Source organism: Aotus nancymaae, unplaced genomic scaffold (assembly GCF_030222135.1).
Source record: "Aotus nancymaae isolate 86718 unplaced genomic scaffold, 86718_ANA_hifiasm-v0.15.2.pri h1tg000067l, whole genome shotgun sequence".
In the NCBI taxonomy this organism is placed as follows: Eukaryota; Metazoa; Chordata; class Mammalia; order Primates; family Aotidae; genus Aotus; species Aotus nancymaae.
This window is the reverse complement of record NW_026988482.1, coordinates 26,352,893-26,374,607: the sequence shown is the minus strand read 5'-3', so window position 1 is coordinate 26,374,607 and position 21,715 is coordinate 26,352,893. Positions and strand designations below refer to the sequence as shown.

The 21,715-nt window shown below is 52.7% G+C and overlaps 1 protein-coding gene across 2 annotated transcripts in view; it reads right to left on the bottom strand.

Moving 5' to 3' along the window:
* The window catches only part of TEX264 (testis expressed 264, ER-phagy receptor), a 32,542-nt gene extending 15,723 nt beyond the window's left edge, over positions 1-16,819 (bottom strand). Inside the window, exons 1-3 of one of the 2 annotated variants that reach the window (XM_012460625.3) lie at positions 16,782-16,819; positions 13,193-13,484; positions 3,110-3,331 (exon numbers count right to left, since the gene is read on the bottom strand). In XM_012460625.3, coding sequence (XP_012316048.1) covers positions 3,110-3,331; positions 13,193-13,450 — 480 coding nt within the window. In that variant the 5' untranslated portion in view covers positions 13,451-13,484; positions 16,782-16,819. Of the gene's footprint in view, positions 1-3,109; positions 3,332-13,192; positions 13,485-16,402; positions 16,464-16,781 lie in introns of those variants that run through there. The other variant, XM_012460626.3, reaches the window with a different exon arrangement.
* Between the last annotated feature and the right edge of the window lie 4,896 nt (positions 16,820-21,715).

Sequence of the window (21,715 nt, the reverse complement as noted above, 5' to 3'; positions counted from 1 at the left end):
TGAGCCTGTCAAGTCCTCCCACAAGAACTCCTGGCAGCAGGGCTCCTGGCCTCCCTCACCCCTGCCAAAACAGAAAGCTGACGGCTGCTGTCATTCCATTTGAAGAATTTTCACAGCAGTCCCAGATCCAGAGAGAAAAGGAAAGGTGTACACACACGCATGCACACACAGTTAAAGGCAGTCAGCTGTCAGCGCTGCAGGAGTCAGAAGCACCCAGTCTCATTAGTAATCTCCTTTCTCTGACCCCAGGGCAGTGGAGATAAAGGCAGGGATGAAGGGAGCCTTATACTCTCTCCCTGCTGTCTCCTGGGCTGAGAGAGGCACAGGGCCACCGCTGTCCACTGCAGGCTGTGACCAGCAAACAGAGATAGCCCCTTCCTCATCTCTCCCCTGGATTTGTTCCCCAAGATTCAAGGTCAAGTTAAACACAGGGGCAGAGGCAACCCCCACACCCTGCTGCCAAAACAAGCCCAGGACCTTGTGCCATGCCTCCTCTGTGGGCAACCGGCCTCTCTCTTACTCTCCCCGCTGAAGGCCAAGCCCACACAAGCATGCCTCACAGATGTCTCTGGGAGAAGCCCCTTGCTCTCCCCCATATCCCTGGCTTCCTTGTCTCAACCCCCACTCCAGGAGCACAGCTGACAGACTCCCATGGGAGGGGGAGGAGGGAGGAAGGGCTTCATCAAAGAGGTGACGTCAAAACCAGGCAACTTGTGAAGCTGTCAGGGGCCGGGAAATTTGGACAAAGGTATCTAAAAATAAACCCCTGAAGCCAGGAAAAGGCTTTGGTGGCTGGGTTGCTCGCCACCACACCACATGCCACATGCCCTGTTCTGAGGTCTGAAATCCAAGAAATCTCTTCCCAGGGGTGCCCCTCCAGATGGGCCCATGAGGTTGAGGATGGCGCAGACAGGACTGGAGAGCCCTTCCTTAGGTGAAAAGGACTCCTTAGGTGGCACACTAAGCAGGCCTAGGCACTCGTATCTTCCTTCCTGCCCTCACAGCTAGCCAACCTGCCGCCACCTCCAATCCAACTGCAGCCAGGCAAGCACATCCTGCCCAGCACCTCTTCTGGCCACCACCCTCCAGCTCACAAAGAAAACTCCCCTCTATCCTCCCTGTGCCCCTGCCCTACCACTGTGACAGCCCTCCCCTTTCCAGGTCTTCTCACTCCTGATTGTTCAAACCTGTCCTTGACCACCAAGGCCACAGCTGGTGACCCAGGGCCTCATTTATTCATTTCTCAGCCCCAACACCAGACTCCAGGGATGTCTGAGGTCCTATTTCCATCATCAATGCCCTGTCCCTTTCCCTAAGCTGCTCTGGTGAACAAAGTTGCAACAATCCTCCAAGTGTACCAAGCTCCCACTCCCACTGACTCTCTTGACCCCGGCCACACTGGCCACGTGCTCTGTGCAGCCCTTGCTGCTACAGGCTGTCCATTGCCTACCTGGCCCCACAGAAGCTGGGAGGCACAGGGCAACCTCCCAGGTCAAATACTGCCAACTAGCTGATGTCCTTAAATATATCCACCAGCCTAGCCTTTTCTCAACCCTAGACCACACATACCATTGTTGACTCCACACTCCCCAACTCAGATGTCTCTCAGGTAGCTCCCCTGACATAGCCCAAAAAGCTACCTTCCCCCTAAAACCAGGGCCTCCCTCCCATGTCAGTGAAATGCATCACTACACTACATGCTTACCCACCTGCCCAGGCCAGAGGGGAGCAGAGCCCTCTATGACTCCCTCACTGCCTCTCCTTCCCCAACAGCCAATCCACCCAAAGTCCATCAGTTCTATCCCAAAAGTGATTGTAAATCTCCATCCCTGTCCACATCTCTATAGCCACTGGGCCTGCTCAAGCTGCCGCCATTCATACTGGGATTCATGACAGCCTCCTAAGCACCTCTACCTGGCCCCAGATCTGTGGTCCAGTCCTACCCTGCCCAGGGATGGGACAGCCCATCTTGTATAGATGTGGCTCCAACTGCGTTATTTTCCTGGTTGGAATATTGCAGTGACTTCCTGCCGCATTTAGACCAAAGCTCTGCCTAGAATGTTCTCATCTCCTCTCCAAAGGCTCTTCTAGGACTCTGCCTTTAGGTTATCTCCTTTGAGAGGCTATCACTGACCATTCTGTCCATGCTGGTTCCCTGACTTTTCTCACCCTCTCCTTCTCTAGCACATGTCCCATTTTTGTCTGACATTTATTACCTATCTTTACCACCTCGCTGTGAATGTCTGTTTCATGCACCAATGACATTTCATTCACATCGTGCCCATTATAGCACCTGGCACACAGACAATAAATACAAGTTAAATGAATGAACAATCACTTCCAAGTCCCAACTGGGGCCATTTTCCTAGTACCCAAGTTTACAAAATGTTTAGAGGAGAGATGTGTAACAGGGCAAGGTTTTTTTGTCGTTTGTTTTAGACGGGGTCTCACTCTGCAGCCCAAGCTGGAGTGCAGTGGCACGATCTCGGCTCACTGCAACCTCCACCTCCAGGGCTCAAGTGATTCTCGTGCCTCAGCCTCCTGAGTAGCTGGGACTACAGGTAAGTGCCACCACACCTGGCTAATTTTTTGTATTTTTTGGGGTTTCAAGTAAAGGAGACAGAGGCTGCCACTGCTGCCCCAGCCCTGGGCTCAGGGAGCAGGTGTATAACCCCATGCAGAGGCAGGGCCACGGGCAACACGTGATTACCTGGGGCCTGCGCAGACACTGGGAGCCTCAGGTCCTTGCTTTGCAGGCCTGCAGCAGGATGAGAATAAAGTGGCCTGTCCATCCATCTGAGCCAGGAGTGTGGGATAAGCACTAAGGATGTCTTTGGTCAAAGCCAGAACCAAACTAACCAGACTAGGTTTATGAACAAGCTCTCCATGCTCTTGGGAGATGCTCTGGCTCCCACAAGATCTTGGACATCTGAAAAAGATGCCAACAACCTCTGCCCATCTTCCTATCTCCACAGGTACCTGTTCCATGGGGGCCCCAGGGTGCTGCTCTCCCAAAACCACCTCTTCCTTCCATTCTAGGCAGTCCTCTTCAGCTCCATTCAAGGGGCCTGGCTGTCCCCAAAACACACACCCTAGGCCTGTACCTCACCTTGATGTAGGTGTCCAAGGCAGGATGGACACGGCGGGTAGCCAGCCAGATGGACAGGATGGTGGTGTAGGGGAAGGTGGCTGTCACCACATGGCTGGGTGCCGGGAAGGAGAACACCTTGAAACCAAATTTCTGGTAGAGGTCGATGAGCTCAGGGGAGGGTGATTCCTCACCTTCACTCAGGATGCTGCCCACAGCGCAACGGCACTTATCAGGAGGCACCTGGGGAAGCAAAGCATGGGTGTGAGAGTTAGGCAAAGGAAGGAGGCCCTTACCTCCTTCCTCCTGGGGCTGTGCCAGATCAGGCCTGAAAGAACCACCAGCTCTGACAAGCCATGCAGCCCCAGATACCAGGACAGAGCTAGCTATTTCCTCCTAGAACCCACCTATGGTCCCTGCCTGTGGCATCGTACTGCAGGACTCTGATCCATTCCTTCAACATGCCATGCCCTGTGGAAACCCAGGGATCATAGTCAGGGGTTAGACTTGGTCTCTGCCCTCCAGGAGGCCAAGAGAGGGAAGGCCAGAGAGGACTTCTGAACCATCACCCTCCACATGGCTCCACTGAGGGGGCCCTTCCACCTCCTGATGAGACCCTTTGTCAGCCCCCACTCCCCAGGTCCACCAGCAGGACTGTACAGTGGCTGATCCTGCAGCCTAGGTCCAGCACATCCCTATTAGCTCATTTGCCTCCTATCTCCTGGAGAAGAACAGGCTTCACAAGCAGAGAAATTATGGCAGGCAAGGGAGCAAAACTGAGGAGTGGAAATAAAGAGCTCAGAGCCCTCCAAGGTCATGCCCTAGGAAAGCAAGAACATGTGTATGTGTGTTTACACACATGCTTGCAGGGTCAGGACCTGGCAAGTGGCTGTGGAAGGGATGCAGGAAGAACCTGTCAGGATATAGGATCAGGATCACTGACCTCTGTGTTGCTGATGAGATTCTGTGAAGGGATCATCCTCCCCATCCCTCTAGGAGAGCCAGCTACCATCACCAGAGCCTCTAGACTTCTTCTCCAACCCATGGCCCATCCAGGGACTTATCCCACTTCCCAAATCCCTTCCTGGCCAATAGCCAAGAACCACTGGTTTCCCTCCAAGTGTCCGTAGGTTGCTAGTGTCTGCGTTTCCCATTCTGTTTCCCTCCCTACCAAACTTCCCTCCTCTGGCTCCCAGAAAACTTAGCCAGGTAAGGTTCCTGTGTGAGCCTCCAACACTTCCTAGGACTGACACAAGGCTGCAAGACCCAGTACTCATTTCTCCTCCTGGCATCAGGGGGCCTCACTTTGTCTCACCTACTGCTACCTGTTTCCCATGTCAGCTTTCCAAGTGCCTAAGTCTATACCAGCCTTCAGGCTGGGCCCTCAGAGGCATATGATCTTGAATCAAAGAGATTCAGCACAGACCTTGTACCCTCAATCCTGGGTGTTGCTCAACTCTAAAGCCTCCTTTCTCCCCTTACTGAGGGCCTACTGACTCCTAAGTTTATTATTTTTTTCTTTTAAAAATAATTTTTGCTAGCAGTTCGTGTTCACAGGGATGACCCCTAAGTTTAAACAGGCTACTGCCTTTACCTCCACTTACTCCTCTCTCCAGCCCTCCTTTCCAGCACTGTGAAATCATTATTACCTGTTCTCACCTCTACCTCCCATTACAGCCCTTTCCAAGCCCTCTCCAAAATTCCCTGGGGGTTTCTTAGCCCTGAATGGCCTCCTCTACTCAGGCCAACCCAGCCCTTCCTTTTAGTCACAATTTGCCTGGGACTTTGGCACCTAATCCAGGCTCTCACCTCTAAGCAGACCCTAACAGTCACCCTCAACTGTCTGCAGCTCTGGTCCCCTTGTGGCCCCCTTGAATCCTATGGCATCCAAAACTGGTTCAGAGCTTTAGCAGCAGGCAACAGGGTGTAGTGGTCAGAAACACAGCTTGAGAGAGGCAGGCCAGGGTGTGAATCTGAGTCGTGTGATTCTAGACAAGTCCCTTGCGTTCTGGGAGCCCCAGTTCCTTAATATCTAGTTACAGAATTGTCATATTAAACAAGAAACTTCATGAGAGCTTAGCCCAGGTCCAGCATTCAGCAAGTGCTCCATAATTGTTGGTTATTGTAGCTATGACACAGTCCAAACAACTTTCCGTGACCTAGAATGCCCAACCAACCAAACCTCTGAATGTGCAGCACCTGCCTGCCTGTCCTTCCGGTTCAAATGCCCTCTTGGAGAGCCTTTCAGAGTGGCTCAGTGGCACTCTCTTCTCCACCAATATTTTGCTGTAAACTCTCTTGCCCTCCACAAGTCTACCTTGCACACAGTCACTTCTCTTGGCCTGAAACTTCTCCCACCCGACTCAGAGGCGAAGGAGAGCACTGCAATACCACCTCTTGTCTGTAGATGGTGCAAATGCACTACTTCACACACCAAGACTTGACCAGCTAGGTAGGAAGTTCTCTGGCAGACCTCCTGCTGATGAGCCAAGGGACAGTGCCTGCCACAAAGCCTATCTTCATGTCCCTGACCCTAGCAACCTGTGCTGTGCAAAAGAAACATCTATATAAGTCACATGGAGAAAGAGGTGGACGGTCACTTGATCTCTTCCTTTCTACCCCTGGCTTGCCTGGGTTTGAGTTCCAGAGTCTTTCCTGGGAACACTTCAGCAGCCCTCATTGGACTCGCAGCTCAACATCCTCTTCAGCCGCCAAAGGGCACCAGAACACATGTGGTCATATTGCTTAGAACCTCTCTATGGCTCCCAATTTACCTCTAGGATGAAACTAAATTCACAAGCCCAGTAGGCAAGGCTCTTTTAGAGTGGCCCACATAATACTGCATAAATCTGCCCACACACTCACCTGGCACTCCTTTTCTGCAGCCTCAGGCCCCAGTAGGGGCCAGAACCCAGATGGGCAGGCACCAAGTGTCTGCATGGCAGAGGGAGGGACAAATCCAAGCTCTGGCCCAGCCCGCCTTGCCAGCCTCCTCACTCGCCACACCCCTACACACGCCCACAGGAAACTATTTGCAGCTCCCCAAACATGCCACGTCCTCCCATGCTTCCTGCCTTTGCGTAAGCTACTTCCTCTGCCTGAAATGTCCTTCACCCTATTCCAGAGTCCCTTCTGCCTGGGAAACTCCTGCCCATGCTGGAAGACTAAGTTCAACTTTTCCCTTCAAAGCCTTCTGCTGCTCTCCATCAAGCAGCACCTCCTCTCTAATCCCAAGTACCTACCAGGGAGCGAGTCTTCTGCTGCACTGTAATTGATGGCCTCCCCATCTCTCCCCTACTCTAGGCAAAAAGGTCGAGGATCCTGCGCACACTTGGGGCATGCTCAGTGACAGTACATGCATGCACACACAAGCCCTGCACCATAACAAACTTCCTCTCCTTCCACCTGGAGAAAAGGCAGAGCACTTGTCACAGTGGAAGAAGGAAGCTAAGGAGACAGGGCTTCCAGGATCCAGGCGGTATGTGGGGCACAGCGGCTCCTTTCCTGGCTGAGCAACTCCCTAATTCCACAAGTAAGAACATTTCCTACACCCTCCCCCTGTCCTGGCCTAAGATGCAGGCTAGAAGGTCCCTCAGCAAGCCTCCTACGTATTAAGCAACCCCATGCAAAGTTGAAGCTGGGAAGCAGCTTAACAAGGCATCAGCAAGGAGGAGATGGCACAAGCTCTGAAATAACCCAGGGAGTGGCAAGGCTGGTCCAGTAGCAGAGGAAGGCTTTCCTAGCCTCCCAGTAAAGCCCAGACCCACCTCCAGGGGAAAGGCCTACTAAGGTTGTCAAGGGCTCGGAAGGTTGGGATGTCCTGATGAGCAAGAGACCCCATCAACCTTGGCTCAAGGCAATATCTTTATTTGGGCCTAACCCTAGGACATAGGCCTGGGCCACCCAGCTCTACCTGCCTGCTCCTCTTCCTCCCCATATCAGCTATTTCTCTGGGTACTTCTGCCCAGAATAAAAATTGGACCAGAACTAGCATCTACAAGGAATCACACCTAGCAAACAGGGCAGTGGCCAGACCCACCATTACTTGGGGTAAAGACAAGCGCATTCAGGATCTGTCCTCAAAGCAAGAGTACCAGGAAAACTGGTACTCTTGAGGCATGCCAGGCCCCAGAGCATTTCCTTTGGGCTGAGAAGCCTCCTGAGTCCCATCATTGGGAGAAGAGGGCAGTCTGCTTGGAACCCAAAGCTTCCAGGTATGAGCTAGTCCTAAAGCTGGCCCCACTGCCTCTTCCTGAGCAGTGTCACAGTGCCCTGCTGACCCTGTTGTGTGAGGCTATCATGAAGACAGCCACCTTAGTGCCGCTGCTGAGCCAAGACCTTGCTGAGTCTGGGAACTGGACAAGACTGATTATCTTCCAGGATGCAGGAAAGAGAAATGGTACAGCTGGCCCACCAAATGTAGTCATTGGGTTCAGGATTAATAGAAACAGCCAACTCCAGGCCCACAACCTACACAACCTGACAGGGACAGCGGCACCATCTCTCAAACCCAGGCACAGAGGGCTTCCCTTACTCCTCCCATACCAGCTCACTGACCCAGGGCTACCCAAGGTATGGGGGAAAGTAGAGGCAGGGCCCTTCATTTGCATTGGTACTCCCAAGGGAATAGAGCAGCTGCACTGGCCCATGACTAGAGGGTTGATATGGGACCTCGTTTGCCCTCCTGGGTGCTACAGGTCAACACACCAACCCCAACTTCCCTGGGCAGCTTATGCCCAAAGGCACACAGAGACAGGTAGCAGTCAGGACATGAGCTGATGCAGATAGCCAGGCCAGAGGACAGGACCCATTCTTCAGACTCGGGAGGAAAGAGAGGAGTCAACAAGATACCAGCCCTCAAAAGTGAGTTTACTTAGAAACCTTTCAGGAACCTTCCTCTATACCCCTATATCCTCAAACAGAATCCTAACAACAGCTGATATCTGACCAGGCACTCACCACTTTCCTTAGTTGCTGCCTTCCAAGCATAAGCTCATTAAATGCAAACAGCCCTCTGTGGTTGGTACTATTTTCAACCCTGGTCCTGAGGCCCAAACAACCAAGACACTCAGCCAGGGTCACACAGCAAGGCAGTGCTGAAGTCAGGATTCAAACCCAAGCAGACCAGCTTCAGAGCTGCGCCACACAACCCAGAGGCATCCGGGAGTCCGAGAAATTGGCCCTGGTGAGGAGTGGGCTGCACAATGGCTTTTCCCTGCACTGTGCCTTTTCACATGGCCCAAACAACCTGCAAGAGGCTGGGACTAGACCAGAGGCAGGCAGGGTCCCTAAAAGTACAAAGTCCCAGTGGCATGAGGTTCTCAGGAAGGACTGGATGTCAAGTGTGACACCCACCTATTAAGGGCTGGGTATTGGGCCACATCCTTATTATTTAGCCCCCACAAAACAAAAACCCTGAGGTAGGGATTCTTTTATGCTCATGTGACAGATGAGGAGACAGACTCAGACAGGCCAAGTGACTCACTTAAAGTCACAAAGTGGTTAGCAGTGGAGCCCTGATTCAACCTCAGAAGGGCAAATCCAAAGCCCCCTCCTCTCACACCTCATCTCACCTCACCTCAAGGACAGTTCTAGTGGGCAGAGAGGAGCTGGTGCTTCCAGACCTGTCCCACACAGTTAACCTGGGCTACAGAGCAAATGCCTGGACTCCACCTGGCAGAAAATAACTATGGAGTAACTGGGATAGGGGGCGGCCTGGGCCCTCAGGAAACATCCCAGCCCACATTCCCATTGCCCTTGTTGAGGAGGTCAGTCCTGGGAAATCCTACTCCCTCACTCCTTCCCAGGCTCCATCCAACCTAAGTGCCTCCAGGGAGGGCAGGGAGCCCCATCTCCACACACACTGAGGGAAGAGGGAATACGACACAGGCCTACACCAGAACTCTCACCAGTTCGGTCCTTACAGACCTGGTAGGCCTGGGCATTGGTTCTCATTGGACTAAGAGAAAGGGGGCTTCAATGGCAGTGTAGCTTACTAAAGGCAGAACCAAGTACCACCAGTTACCCAACCCACTCCATCCCTGGAGCAAACACCACCTCCTAGGTGCTAAATGTAAGCAGCAAATACAGAACCACTTGGGCCAGGTAAATTGAACCAGCTGTCACACCCCTCTTGCCTCAGCCAGGCTCTCCACACAAGCAAGCAGGCAGGTTGCTTAAGCTCCGAACACAGCAGTGCAGGTGGTAGTGGCACAGGGTAGGGCAGGAGGTAGAGGGCCAGCCTGGCAGACAGGATAGGTCCATGGGCACAGTGACAGCAGCCCAGCCACTAGGAACTGTCCACAGGCCAGAGCTGGCCAGGATCAAGTGAGGCACTCAGGGTCATCTCAGCTCCTCCCTTTCCCTCCAACACTGAAGGCTCCCAGAGGGACCAAGCCCAAAAAGGGAGCCTGAAGTCATTTTCCAAGCCCCCAGCACCCACCCGAGAAGCAGGGCTGAGGGCAGAGCAGTTTTTCTAGCCAAGACCCTTCCCCAGCCATGCAAGGGCAGTATGGACCAGTGTGTGTAGGGGAGCAGATCTGTGACGATATCCACCTACACCTGATCCTTATCTCTGAACTTATCCCATCTCCCTTGCATACCTTGAAGAGGAATGGCCCACACTCCATGAATGCTAGGCTCTGAGGCGGGTGAGGGCATCCATGAGCCCCTGCCAGGGTCTGTCCAGTTTCCAACAGACTCCTTCCCCACCTTCCCATCTCCAACTATGCCAAGGCCTTCAGGGATGGAGAATGAAATCCTTCCTCCTTCCTCACAGGAATCACTCACCCAGACCTGCTGCCTCTTCCCATACAGGACTCCAGAGCACAGGGCTAACAGCTCCAGCAGCATCTACTATGAACAGGTCCACAGCAACTGCCACTGTCCCACCTTAGTGGTACCCTCTCTTGTGCTACTTCCTGCATCCACACCCAGCCTAGGTAGAACCAGCCTCCTCCCTGCCCAGCTGAGGACAGGAAGAGGCATGGCTAGAGAGCAGTCTGTCACACCTCATAGGGGCAGGCAGCATCTAAAGCCAGGTGGCACCTCTCACCTGGTAACTCACCACCCCACTCACAGAGCCTGACAAAGCCTCACTGCTTCCCTACACTCACAGAGAAACAGATTCTGGCTCCTGTTACTCTGGGCTGGGGAAGGAGGACTGAGGGAGGGACATTCAACAGGTCTGCCTCTATTCTCTTTCTCTGAGAACCAGAGCATGCCCCAGGCTGCACACCGCTGGTGGAGGAAGCCTAAGGGGCAAAAAGTTTGGGTTCTCAGCCCACTCCAGGACCAGGATGGGGCCTTTCCTCTAGGCTCCTAATACCCACACACTGGGAGGTCCTGGTCTCCATGGTACCCCAGTGCCCAACACAGAGCCTGGTACAGAGTAGGTGCTCAAGTATTTGTTAAATGAAAACAACAAAGTATGAGATCAGTACCTTACTCCATCTGAACCTGTTTTCCCCTTCATAATATGGAGTGAGGACCAGGAGGCTTCAAGTCCTTCTGGACCAGACAGTCTGTGATAGCCACGAGCGCCTGAAGCCTGAGGGTCCATGGTTCCCTGAATCTGTTACAATCTCTGTCAGGCAGAGAATGCACTGACCAGCTCCCAGAGTAGATGGGGACCCAAGTGTCCCTGAGCCATCCCAGGTGCCAGAGTGTAACCTAGCTCTAAATGGGGACATAGGTGCCTTCTGGACAGACCCAGGACTGGGAGAGGCAGGATCAGAAGGGCCACTTTGACCTGTTCACTCATCCTCTGTGTCAGCCAAATGTCCACAGCCAGGCCAAGAGTCTAGGTTTGCTCAGTCTGACCTCTCAGCACATGTTAGCACAAACGGTTTTCCCACCCATCTTTGTTGTTGTTAACCATCTGTTGAGGTCTAAGTGCTGGGGTAAATCCCTTATCCCTTCTCAGCCTAACCTTGAAGCAGGTATTTTATCATTACTTTGCAGACAAGGAAATAGAGGCTCAGAAAGATTATGTGATATGCCTAAGATCATGAAGCAGGACAGTGATGGGACAGAATCAGAACTCAGGCCTGCTAGCCTCAAAGCTGTGTTCTCAGTCCACAGTCCCCAGACGAGCACCCAAGTCAGACTATGCCCAGCCAACCGTGGAGCCCCAGGGCCCACCCCATGGGGTCCACCACATCTCTGGGAAAGCTACAGGAGGCAGTGGCCATGCCAGAATATCCCATACCAGTGTTCTTTCATCTCATTTTTCCCCAGACCAGCCTCCAGCACTGACCCCAAGGTACCCTGCTGCCTTAGCTCTTTCCCATCCAGGAATTAGCACCTTCGACCCAAGAGGCAACATGTTGATTCCAGAACAGGCAGACATGCTAATGAGGAGAGAGGCAGCTGCAAGGACTCTCCTACTTCCCACTGGGGCCTTGCAGAAGGCTCTGACTGGGCCAGCTGTGGAAGGAGGGGCAGAGGAAAGTAGAGAGGCAGGGGCTTACAGAACAGAGCCCTTGCAGGGGTGAGGGTCACACATCTGATCTACGAGCTCCCATAGCCCACTGTCTATCCCATCCCACTCAGGCTTGCGTGCTCCCGCCTTCAGTTAGTACCACCTCCTGGCCATGTGACTGCAAAACCTCAAACAATGTCGACTCATCCCTCAACCGACCCATGGCACCTCTCACCTGGGCCCAGCCCAATCTCTTCTATGGCCTCCTGCCTTATCTCCTTCCCTCCTCCACCTGCCCTTCAGCTAACTTCCTAAAACAAAGGTAGCAAACTGTGCCACACCCTTCTTCCCAACCTGCTGTACCTTCCCACCACCTGGCTAGGCAAACCCTTTGCCTTTCTCCACCCACCACACGTCCTTTAGCCACAATTCTCCAGTCATCCCATGTCTCCAGGCTCTTGCTGTTGCAGTTTTCTTAGCCAAGTAACCCTTCCCAATAGAGCAAAACTCTACTTACATAAGAAGACCCAGCTGAAATCTACCCCTTCTCTGGGCCTCCCCAGCAGACTCATGGCAGCCTCCCTGAACCCACAGCTCAAAGTTCTGTGGACATCAAGCACATTGTCTTGTTGGAGAATCACTTGTGTGGGGCTGATGTGTCAGCCACACAGAGCTTCCTGAGGGCAGAGCCAGGTCTGATTCATCTCCAGAGTGTAGGTGTAGAGCAGAACCTGGCACAGAGAGGGAACCAGCACATCCTGTTTCAACTAGTGCCCCAGTGAGCCCAGTCAGCAGACACTGGGTAGGCTGCAGGGCTTATCCGCTCTCCAGGCAAGGAAATCAGAACTGGGGATTTCAAATGCTTGCTTTGGCGTGGCTCAGTATTAGAGGCTGAAGAACCCTTAACAGAACTGCCAGCCCATCCAGCTGTGGGCAGCACAACCCCATAACATAGCAGGAGGCTACATTGGCAAGCTCTGACTCACCATAGGTTGTAAGAACAGCCAGACACCCACATGGTGCTAGTGATGCTGGATTAGTCTTTGACTTGAGCATTCTGAACATTCTAAGTAGTTCATCTGGCTCTACTAGCCCCTCCACGCCCTCTCCCAACTAGGCAGCTTGAGGTCTAAGGAAATGCCGTATCACTGGGTTGGGGGGCATCAGAATGGCTGAAGAGGAACAATTCCAAGCCCCTCTCATGCCAAGGGGCTGCCCTCTCAACCCTCAAGGGTCTACAACTATGGCAAGAGAGCTGAGGGATGGAAAGCACAGAAACAGCAAGATGTAACCCCACAGAGTGGGCAGAATCTGAATGGCCTGGCCTTAGAGCACTGGCCCCAAATGGAGATGGAGGGAGGGATGACAAGAAGAGGCAGCAGGGGACCAAAGTCCTGGCAGAAACTAGGGACCCAAGGTGGTATAGCTCACTGCATTTGGAAATCCATGAGTAGCCATGGGCACGGGAACCAGAGGTGGGCAAGTAGAAAGCCCAAAAATGGATGCCCAGAGGAGAAGTCCAGGCTAAATCTGGAAGGCACTTCAAGCTCACAGAGGAGGGGTCTGCAGGGCCTGCTCAAAGATTTTCTCACCCTTTCCTCAGCAACCAAAACTACCCTCCCCAAAGAAGCCCTGGCCCACCAGGTCCATCCATGGGACAGAACCCCATGGAGGCTCCTTACCATGTGGGGGTTGTCATAGTAGACAGCGATGGAGCGGAGCTTGGGGGAGATGCTGCAGCTCTCGGTGAAAAGCCGCCCAGTCTTACCATAGGGCCCCATGTGGAACTTGTAGGCCACAGTGATGTTGAGGATGGGCGGTGAGCCGGCACTCACTGCCACCCCAGCCAGCAGCCCTGAGTACCCGGCAAAGGCCAGCAGTGTCAGCAGCAGTAAGAGAGTCAGGCCCCCAATCAGGCCCAGTAGTAGCAGGTCCGACATGGCTCTGGACCCCCCACACTGCACCCCAAGGCAGCTGCAAAGGAGAAAGAAGGGAGAGGAGGCTGGTAGCCTGCTCTGACAATGTGCCCACCTGCCCGCCAACCAGTTCTGGCCCAACCTCCTCAGCCCTGCTTTGAGCGCTCTGACCCAGAAAGGGGAGGGGCCAGAGGTGTTTACACATAGAGTGACCTAGAAGGGAGCTACAAAGGATGACTGAAGCCACAAGCCTCTTCATTTCTTAATCACTGTTGGTGAAGATGTCAGAGAAGCTCTACCTGTCAGCTGGCAGCTCTGGTCACACCTAGGGAAACTGAGTCACAGAGGGGCACAGGAGTGAGTTAGCCAAGGACATACTCCTGGCCCTGACAAGGCTCCCCCAGATAAGCCAGACACCTACCAACCTGCCTTTCCTTAACATTACCTCTTCCTAACCACTGCTAAGCCATGCCAACAGCCCAGCCTCCCCAAGCCTCAGGGACTACTGCCAGAGGAAGGACCAGGAATGCCAGGGTCCCAACACTTATTAATAAACAGGGAAACTATAAGGTAAAAAAAATCCTGAGGGAAAATGTGCCTCAGGAAGAGAATTTCATAAGAAACTACTTTGCGAAGTATACCTGGCCTGCCAGGACCTTGCTATCCAGCAAGCTCACCCATCCAGAACCAGAAGAAAGACCAGAGCAAAACGGCCTGAGCAGCTAGAACAAAGTCCAACATTAAGCTCCCCAGACTTGAACCACCAATGTTAACAAGCTTCATCCCAATTTTCCAGCCATAGAAGAAACAGTGAGAAGAGGAAAAGGCTGAAAGGGGAGTTGCACAGCAGGAAGAAGTAACAATTACCCATAAGGGGAAGAGAAACTGTTCAAGAGCAGGCCCAGGAACATGTAACATAGAAGCCAGTGTGTGAGCTATTCAAGGTAGACTGCCTAGGTCTCCAGGCAGCTTGGGGCCAGAGGCCTAACTCTCTTACACAGAGAGCTTGACCTGAGTTGCCCAGGAGGAAAAAAAAAATCACAGCCCAGAGAAAACTGTTTAAAGAGAAAGGGAAGCATGTGACCCACTGGGGAAACATTCCCACCCAAATAAAGTATATTTGAAGTTTAAATATACTTTTTTTTTTTTTTTTTTTTTGAGACGGAGTTTCGCTCTTGTTACCCAGGCTGGAGTGCAATGGCGCGATCTCGGCTCACCGCAACCTCCACTTCCTGGGTTCAGGCAATTCTCCTGCCTCAGCCTCCTGAGTAGCTGGGATTACAGGCACGCGCCACCATGCCCAGCTAATTTTTTGTATTAGTAGAGATGGGGTTTCACCATGTTGACCAGGATGGTCTCGATCTCTTGACCTTGTGATCCACCCGCCTCGGCCTCCCAAAGTGCTGGGATTACAGGCTTGAGCCACCGCGCCCGGCCTAAATATACTTTTAAAAAGTATACTTAATACTTTTAAATATTATTTAATATTTAACATTTAAAAGATTTTGAAGCTGAAAAGGCCATGCTGCAGCTTTGTGGAAAACTTAGCTCTGTACAATTATTTCTTCCCTGTGGGTGCTGGGTGTTGATTTTATGCTAAAAATTATCTTTGGAGTCAATGGGCACACAGTATTTGCTCACAAAGAGGCAAAGTAAATTTCTAAACTTTTGGTGTCAGGAAATTGAGGTGCTGCCCACTAGTCTTACCCATTTGTGCTCCTACCCATCAGTATCTCTCTCTTTTCTGCCTATTCTACTCATCTTGTCTCCAGTTAATTTCATTCCTATTTTCTTTGATGATGAGAAATCTTCCACTGAACATTTACTATACGCCAGGAACTGTCTAAATGTTGAAACACAGCTTCATTAATCCTCAAAGCCATCCAACAAGGTAGGTACGGCTAAGGGTACAAGTGGTTAGAGGTTAAGAGACTTGTCCAAGGTCACACAGGTATTAAACAGAGCCACGTGGACCAAAATGGAGGCAACACAAGCCCAGACAGTCTGACTCCAGGCCCCCATTTCCACTTTCTCTCTTCTCTGGTAACTGGCTTCCAGAAAGGCTCAAGCATTTAATCCCAGTTGGACATCTCTGAGCCTAAAGCTGGAAAACTCCCAGCACTTAAGTCTACACTTGCCTTAGGAATGACAAGCCCTCACCCTGATCTGCCATCCCAGTTTAACACTTTCTGCCCCCTCACAGAAACTTAGTATCCACCTTTCTCTTCCTCTCACTTCCCAAACTGCTCAGAAAAGGGGGGAAAAAATGCACCTGTGGGTTCCAGAGTTTTGGTCAGCACTGGGAGGGGCAACGTGAATTTCCCCTATATTCAAGAAAAAAAGGAAAAGGGTCTGAAATGCCAGGCTCACTTTTAGTAACTCCTGGCATCCAGTGCGGCAGGGGCCGAGCGCTCCAGTGCTGGGAGCTGAAAGAACAGTCACCCCTGCCCAGGAATAACCACTGAGCCGAGCATCGTGCCCTGACTACCCTCTTCAGGGAAAGCCCACCGGGGCCTCTAAAGCACCCTCGTCCCATTCTCAAACCCCTTGGGGAAATCAGAAGCCAAACCTAGCTTTACAATGTCAGGGCTCCTCACTAGAGCTGTGGTCACGCCCCTCTTCCTGGAGGGTTCCAGCCACACCTGGAGCCCAGAAACTGCCGCTGCCGCTGACCTCCGGCAGACGGCACCCTCTCGAGCCTCAGTTTCCCCTACGCTCAGAGGCCCGATATGGACGCGTGCGGCCGGTGAGGGCGAGCGTCAGGGAAGGCTGCCCCCAGCCGGCTTCCTGGTGCCGCTCACAGGCGCAGCGGCAAAGGGCCGGGCCCTTAAAGGGCCCCTGTCACGAGCTAAACTTCGGTTCCAGAGGGTGGGAGGACCCCAGGGGGAGGGGAGGCCGCCGTCTCCCACTCTCAGATTCCAGCCCCTGCTCACCCCCGACCTCGCCTATTTACTCAGAGCCTTTCTCTTCGCCTACCTCCTCTCGGAGACCCACGCACATCTGTAACTTAAGGGACGCTAAAGTTTGCAGCCCAGGCTCCGAGGCGCAGCCTTGAGGAACGGGGGCGGAGTTAAAACGTGACTCGCGCCTCTTTCCCCCAGCTCCACGGCCTCAGGGCGTGCCCCGCACCGGTGGCCGCGGCAGTGGGCTGGCCGGAAGGGTGGGGGCTGCCCCCAAGGTCGCATCCAGGCCCTCGGACCCGGCCGGGAACAGCTGTGTGCGAGACGAGATGCAAAGAGCGGCCCGGGCCGCGGGGGTCACGGAAGGGACACGGAGAGCCCTGAGGTAGCGCCAGAGCGGACAGGGGTCCCAGACCTACGCCCCGGCGGGTAGGCCTCTCTGGCCCGGCCCTCACCTCAGCAGCAAGCCGCTGCGGACGCCGAACCGCGCAGGCGGTTCAGGGCTCGTGTGGCCGAGCCTGCGCGCGCCCGCCTCGCACGCTCGCTCCGCCCCCTCTCGCGGCGGGACGTGGCCGTGGCCGTGGGCGCGTGCGCGCGGGACCCCGAGGGCGGAGGACTGCCCCGCCCCGTCTCCATGGCAACGGGCGTGCGCCTGGCCCCAGCACTGGCTGGGCCGGAACCCACGGCGTACCTTCCCGCCTCCAACAAACTATCTGGTTGCTGAGGTTGATTTAGCAACACCCCAGGGCATCTAGATTGGCAGGAGCACTACAATGACAGCCTGGCCCAAGCTCGGGGACGGGAGGCAGCCCAGTGGCCCGCAGTAGAGGGCCAGGCTGGGGGCCAGGGAGCTGGGGCTGAGAATTTGTACAGACTAGGGAGGTGCAGCACAGCAGTATCAGCCTCTGGCATTTGTACTACCTTTAGTCTTGCGACTTTTTCTCACTGTGGCTTCGCAACAGACTTGGGAACCAAGCAAGGCATAGCTGAGGAAGCTGAAGCCCAGTCTGGGCTCGCAGAAGAAACTGGTGGATCCAACCTTTGCATAGCGCAAATATCTGCTTCCTGCCTCCACCCACCCATCCCCACTTCCGTGAGTACATTCATCCATTCAACATTATCACTCCTTGCCAGGACATTTCTAGGGGCTGGGGATAGAATGAACAAAACCAAGGCTCTGGCTTCCTGGAGTCACGTTCCATGGGAATGTCCTTCCACGCTCCTCCCTCAGTGCCCTGGTTGTGGCTGGGGGAGGCTGGTCTACCTTTTTGGTTTAGCGATAATTTACGTGATTCCCACATCAGGTGTAAGCTCCTTGATGATCGGTTCAATCTTCACCTTAAATTTCTGAGGACCTACAAACTACAAAGCACTCTTCTAAGGGCCCAAAGATAAAACGCTCCCCTCTCAACAATGAGTCCTGGACTTTTGGTGGGAGGTGGGGAAGGTGACAACTATGCTCATAAGCTTGAAAACAAGACCAGAGAGGCCAAGAGCTACTTTGGTATCCTGACAAGGACTGATGTTTTGGAGGGGATCGTGCAGATGGGAACACCATGAAGGTGGTGGTGGGAAAAGTCAGCAGTCATAGGATGGTTCACCTTGTGGATCCCACTACTGCATTAGCAAAGACCAGGCTGGGCACAGAGGCAGTCATAATCCCAGCTTCTTTTCCCTCTGCTCACATTCTCCTTCCGCAGGCAGGGGGAGATTGAGCCTCATCCACAGGGCCAAGCCTGCCCCAGCACTCTAGGCAGACTCGCAGAATAGGCAGCTGGCCCCTCACAGGCACTCCAGGCTGGGCCAGTGCAGGTTGTGGCAGTTGTTGTGAACATCAAGCACATGGTCAAACCCTCAGCTCAGGTGCCCCAGGCAGGCGGGCTATACACTTGGAAGCATGTCCTTTCACACAAGGAGCGGCCATGGCATGGGCCCAGAGACTGCCAGCCTCTGCCTGCAGGGTCTGCATGGTCAGTTCTCTTGCTTCTCAGAAGGTGGTAAGCTTTTCCCAGGAAACCATTATAAGGAGGTGCCCATTCTTCATTCTTCATCTTGTCCTTTCCGTTCACTCCCCTTAGCCTGGTTGGGGAACTCTAGAGCCCCACATCAGAGTTCAGCATGTGCCTCAGGAGCTTCAGCACCTCTTTTGTGGAAGGAGAGTCTGCTGGTGACTGGGGCTGCAGGTCATCACATCGTCAGCCAAGCTTCATCTCAGGCTGCTTCCAGCAGTGCCAAGTGAAGTCTCTTGGCAGGATCTCTGCAAGGCAGCGGTTGGCCACCAGGAGGCAGAAGCCTACTCTGCAAGGCACTTTGTTTATTCCAACCCCCAAACTTGTAACGGGTCTGAGGAAACCTGCTAGCCTAGCCAACTGCTGCAGCCACCCTCCACTCCCAAGCCTATTTCCCAATTGCACAGATTCCCTTATCACGAGTCCAGACTTGGCCTTCGTCTACTCTTGCCTTCTATTGTCCAAGGAATCACTACAAAAATTCTTTCTCTACCCTCTTTTGAAAATTTCCAGAGAATTGTTTCCCCAGGGCCCCTCCCCTTGAATAAATTAAACAGAAAGCTGGAGTAGACTGTCCCTTCTTTCCCCCACCTCTCACACTCCAAAGCTCTGGTTAGCTCTGTGGGCCGGTGGCTAGATTCCCCAACACGGATGATGATCAGAGAATACACATGCAATGTAAGAATGCTTTCGCTACCACCAGCCACTCACAAACACACCATCTCCCACCCTCTGAAGGCATTGTGCCCAATCCCCAGCCACTCAGTCTAGTCAGGGCTGCCCCTGCAGGACTCACCTTGGCTGAGGACCAGCTAGCTTCAAGCCACTCTGAAATCAGCTTGCTGTTTCCCCTGGAGTGTGGTAATACATCCCTCTTCAGGTGAACAAGAGAAGAAAAAGCCCAGTAAACCCCACTGCTACAAAGAGCCTGCCAGCAGTCTTCCTTCTGTTCTTGCCTATCTCTCCACCCAAGGGCCATCCCAGAGCCCACTATGTTCTAAGATTTATTCCTTTCACCACCACCCAGCCAAACAGCTATCCAGACAATTCCTTGATCAAACAACACTGCCTTCTTGAGTTTAAATTTTATTTTACAAAAAGAGAAATAAAGAAAACTGATAGGCAGTTATACTGACTTACAATTGTTCTGTTTGCTTTTTTTTTAAAAAAGTGACATGAAACACAAGTAAAAATAAATACGTCATAGAAACAGCCAGTTGCCCAGTCTCTGGGGCAGGAGCGCCTGCCCTGCTGAGAGGAGGGAAGCCCATGATCACACCAGCAGCTGGATCACCCAGCCACAGATGCTCCTCAAAGTCAGGCACAGGTCCCAGGCCTCAGGGGCATCCTGAGGAAAGAAGACGGAAAACCAAAGCCAGGTGCCAGGACCCTGGGGCCACCTCATTATCCCCGACTCCTCCTGGCAGCAGTCTGGCCTTAGTGGTTATCCATAGCGACCCCCCTTAACCCACCTGGACCCTCTTCCCCTGACCTCTCTGAAGACAGTACAAGGGAAAAACCTGTCTTGGGCAGGCTGGGAGGGATTCTTCCGGTGAGTCCCCAGCCCACCCTGAGTAACACAACCAGATAACAGTCATTTTACATCCAGGTGCACATGAGCACAGCATACACATACTCTCTCTCTCTCTCTCACACACACACACACACACACACACACACACACACACACCTCTCTTCCAGGGAGGGTCCTGGCTCCGGTCACAGTATGAGGTCCTCTCTTTTCTGAATATCATCCCAGTAGTGGCAGCAGAGAGTACCCAAACCTCCCCAAGCCCTCTGCATTGCAGACTCTGCAGCCTGCCTGGCTACCCCTCCCCAATGCGCACTAGATTACTGTCAAACAGACCTGTGAAAGGGAAAGGTGCACACTCAGGTCCCTGAAGAGCAAAGAAGTTGGACACTGCCTGCTCAAGAAGTTCATCGTTGTAAGACTCAGGTATTCATAAAAGGCCTAGGGCCAAGCTAGTAGCACAGAACAGATATTAAGGGGGTCACAGAATACACAGAGCAGAAGAGAAGAGTTGGCAGCAGGGAATGCAGTCTGAAGGTAACCAATGGAGAGCACAGCATTCTCATATAGTCCTTGAGGTGCTGATTCCTGGGAGCAGTCAGCAGAGGGCCAGAACATCTTGTGGGGGTCCTTTTGGAGAAGGATGACTTCTCTTAGGAATTTTGGTGGGGAAAGAGCCACTGAGCTGTGTGCACAGAAGGCCGTGGCTCAGAAGGGAAAGACTGGTCTTCTGAGGAATCAAAAGGAAGTGGGGGCTGGGCGCGGTGGCTCACACCTGTAATCCCAACACTTCGGGAGGCCGAGGCGGGCAGATCACTTGAGGTCATGAGTTCAAGACCAGCCTGGCCAACATGGTGAAACCCCATCTCTACTAAAAAATACAAAAATTAGCTGGGCATGGTCATGTGCACCTGTAATCCCAGCTACTTGAGAGGCTGAGGCAGAAGGATCACTTGAACCCAGGAGGTGGAGGCTGCAGGGAGCTGAAATAGCGCCACTGCACACCAGCCTGGGGGACAGAGCAAGACTCTGTCTCAAAAAAAAAAAAAAAAAAAAAAAAAAACGAAGTGGGAAGCAGGAGGTCATATCTAGAGGAATGTAAAGAAAGCCCCCAGAAGACCTTCTCCACGGAAGACTGTGTCATTCTATTCAAGCCTGGCATTGATCTGAAACTGATAAGGACTCAGTTTCAGAGCAATGCCAGGCTTGAATAGACTGACAGAGGGCCCTTCTCTGCTGACAACTTTGGGAGACCCAAGCCACTTAAGTTTGGCTAAGTGTTTCAACCAATGTGCAAAACTTTACCCTGCACTTTGCTTCCTGCTCCTGGATTGAGAAAGTTCATATTTAGTTGTGAATCACAGGTATATAGAGACTTCACACACTAATTCCTAGGGAAGAGAGCTCCAAGGACCAGATAGAATTATCCTTAAATCAGGAGATGATGAAATAGATGCTTAAGGAGCATAACTCAAAGCAGTGTGGATTTCATAGATATCCAACCTAAAGAAAATGATATAACCCAACATGGTTCACTTCCTATCTTAGATAGCTACTTTGTCCCTGTTCAATTTTGTCTACAAATATATTAAGAAAATCAAGCATCACTGTAAATGGTAAACCTGAATTACTAAGTAGTACTGTGTTCCCCAGGCTGAGAACTTGGCTAAACCAGATGGATGGGGCTTGAGAGGCCCCTGAAAACATTCCATGGAAGACAATAGTAAGGGAAAATGCCTAGGCCTGATTTTCTGCCCTCCCTCTTATCACCAGCCCTCCTCTACTCAGGCCTGGATGGTGGGTGGAAGATACCACCAAGTGTTTATGATCAAATAAACTGTAAAACATG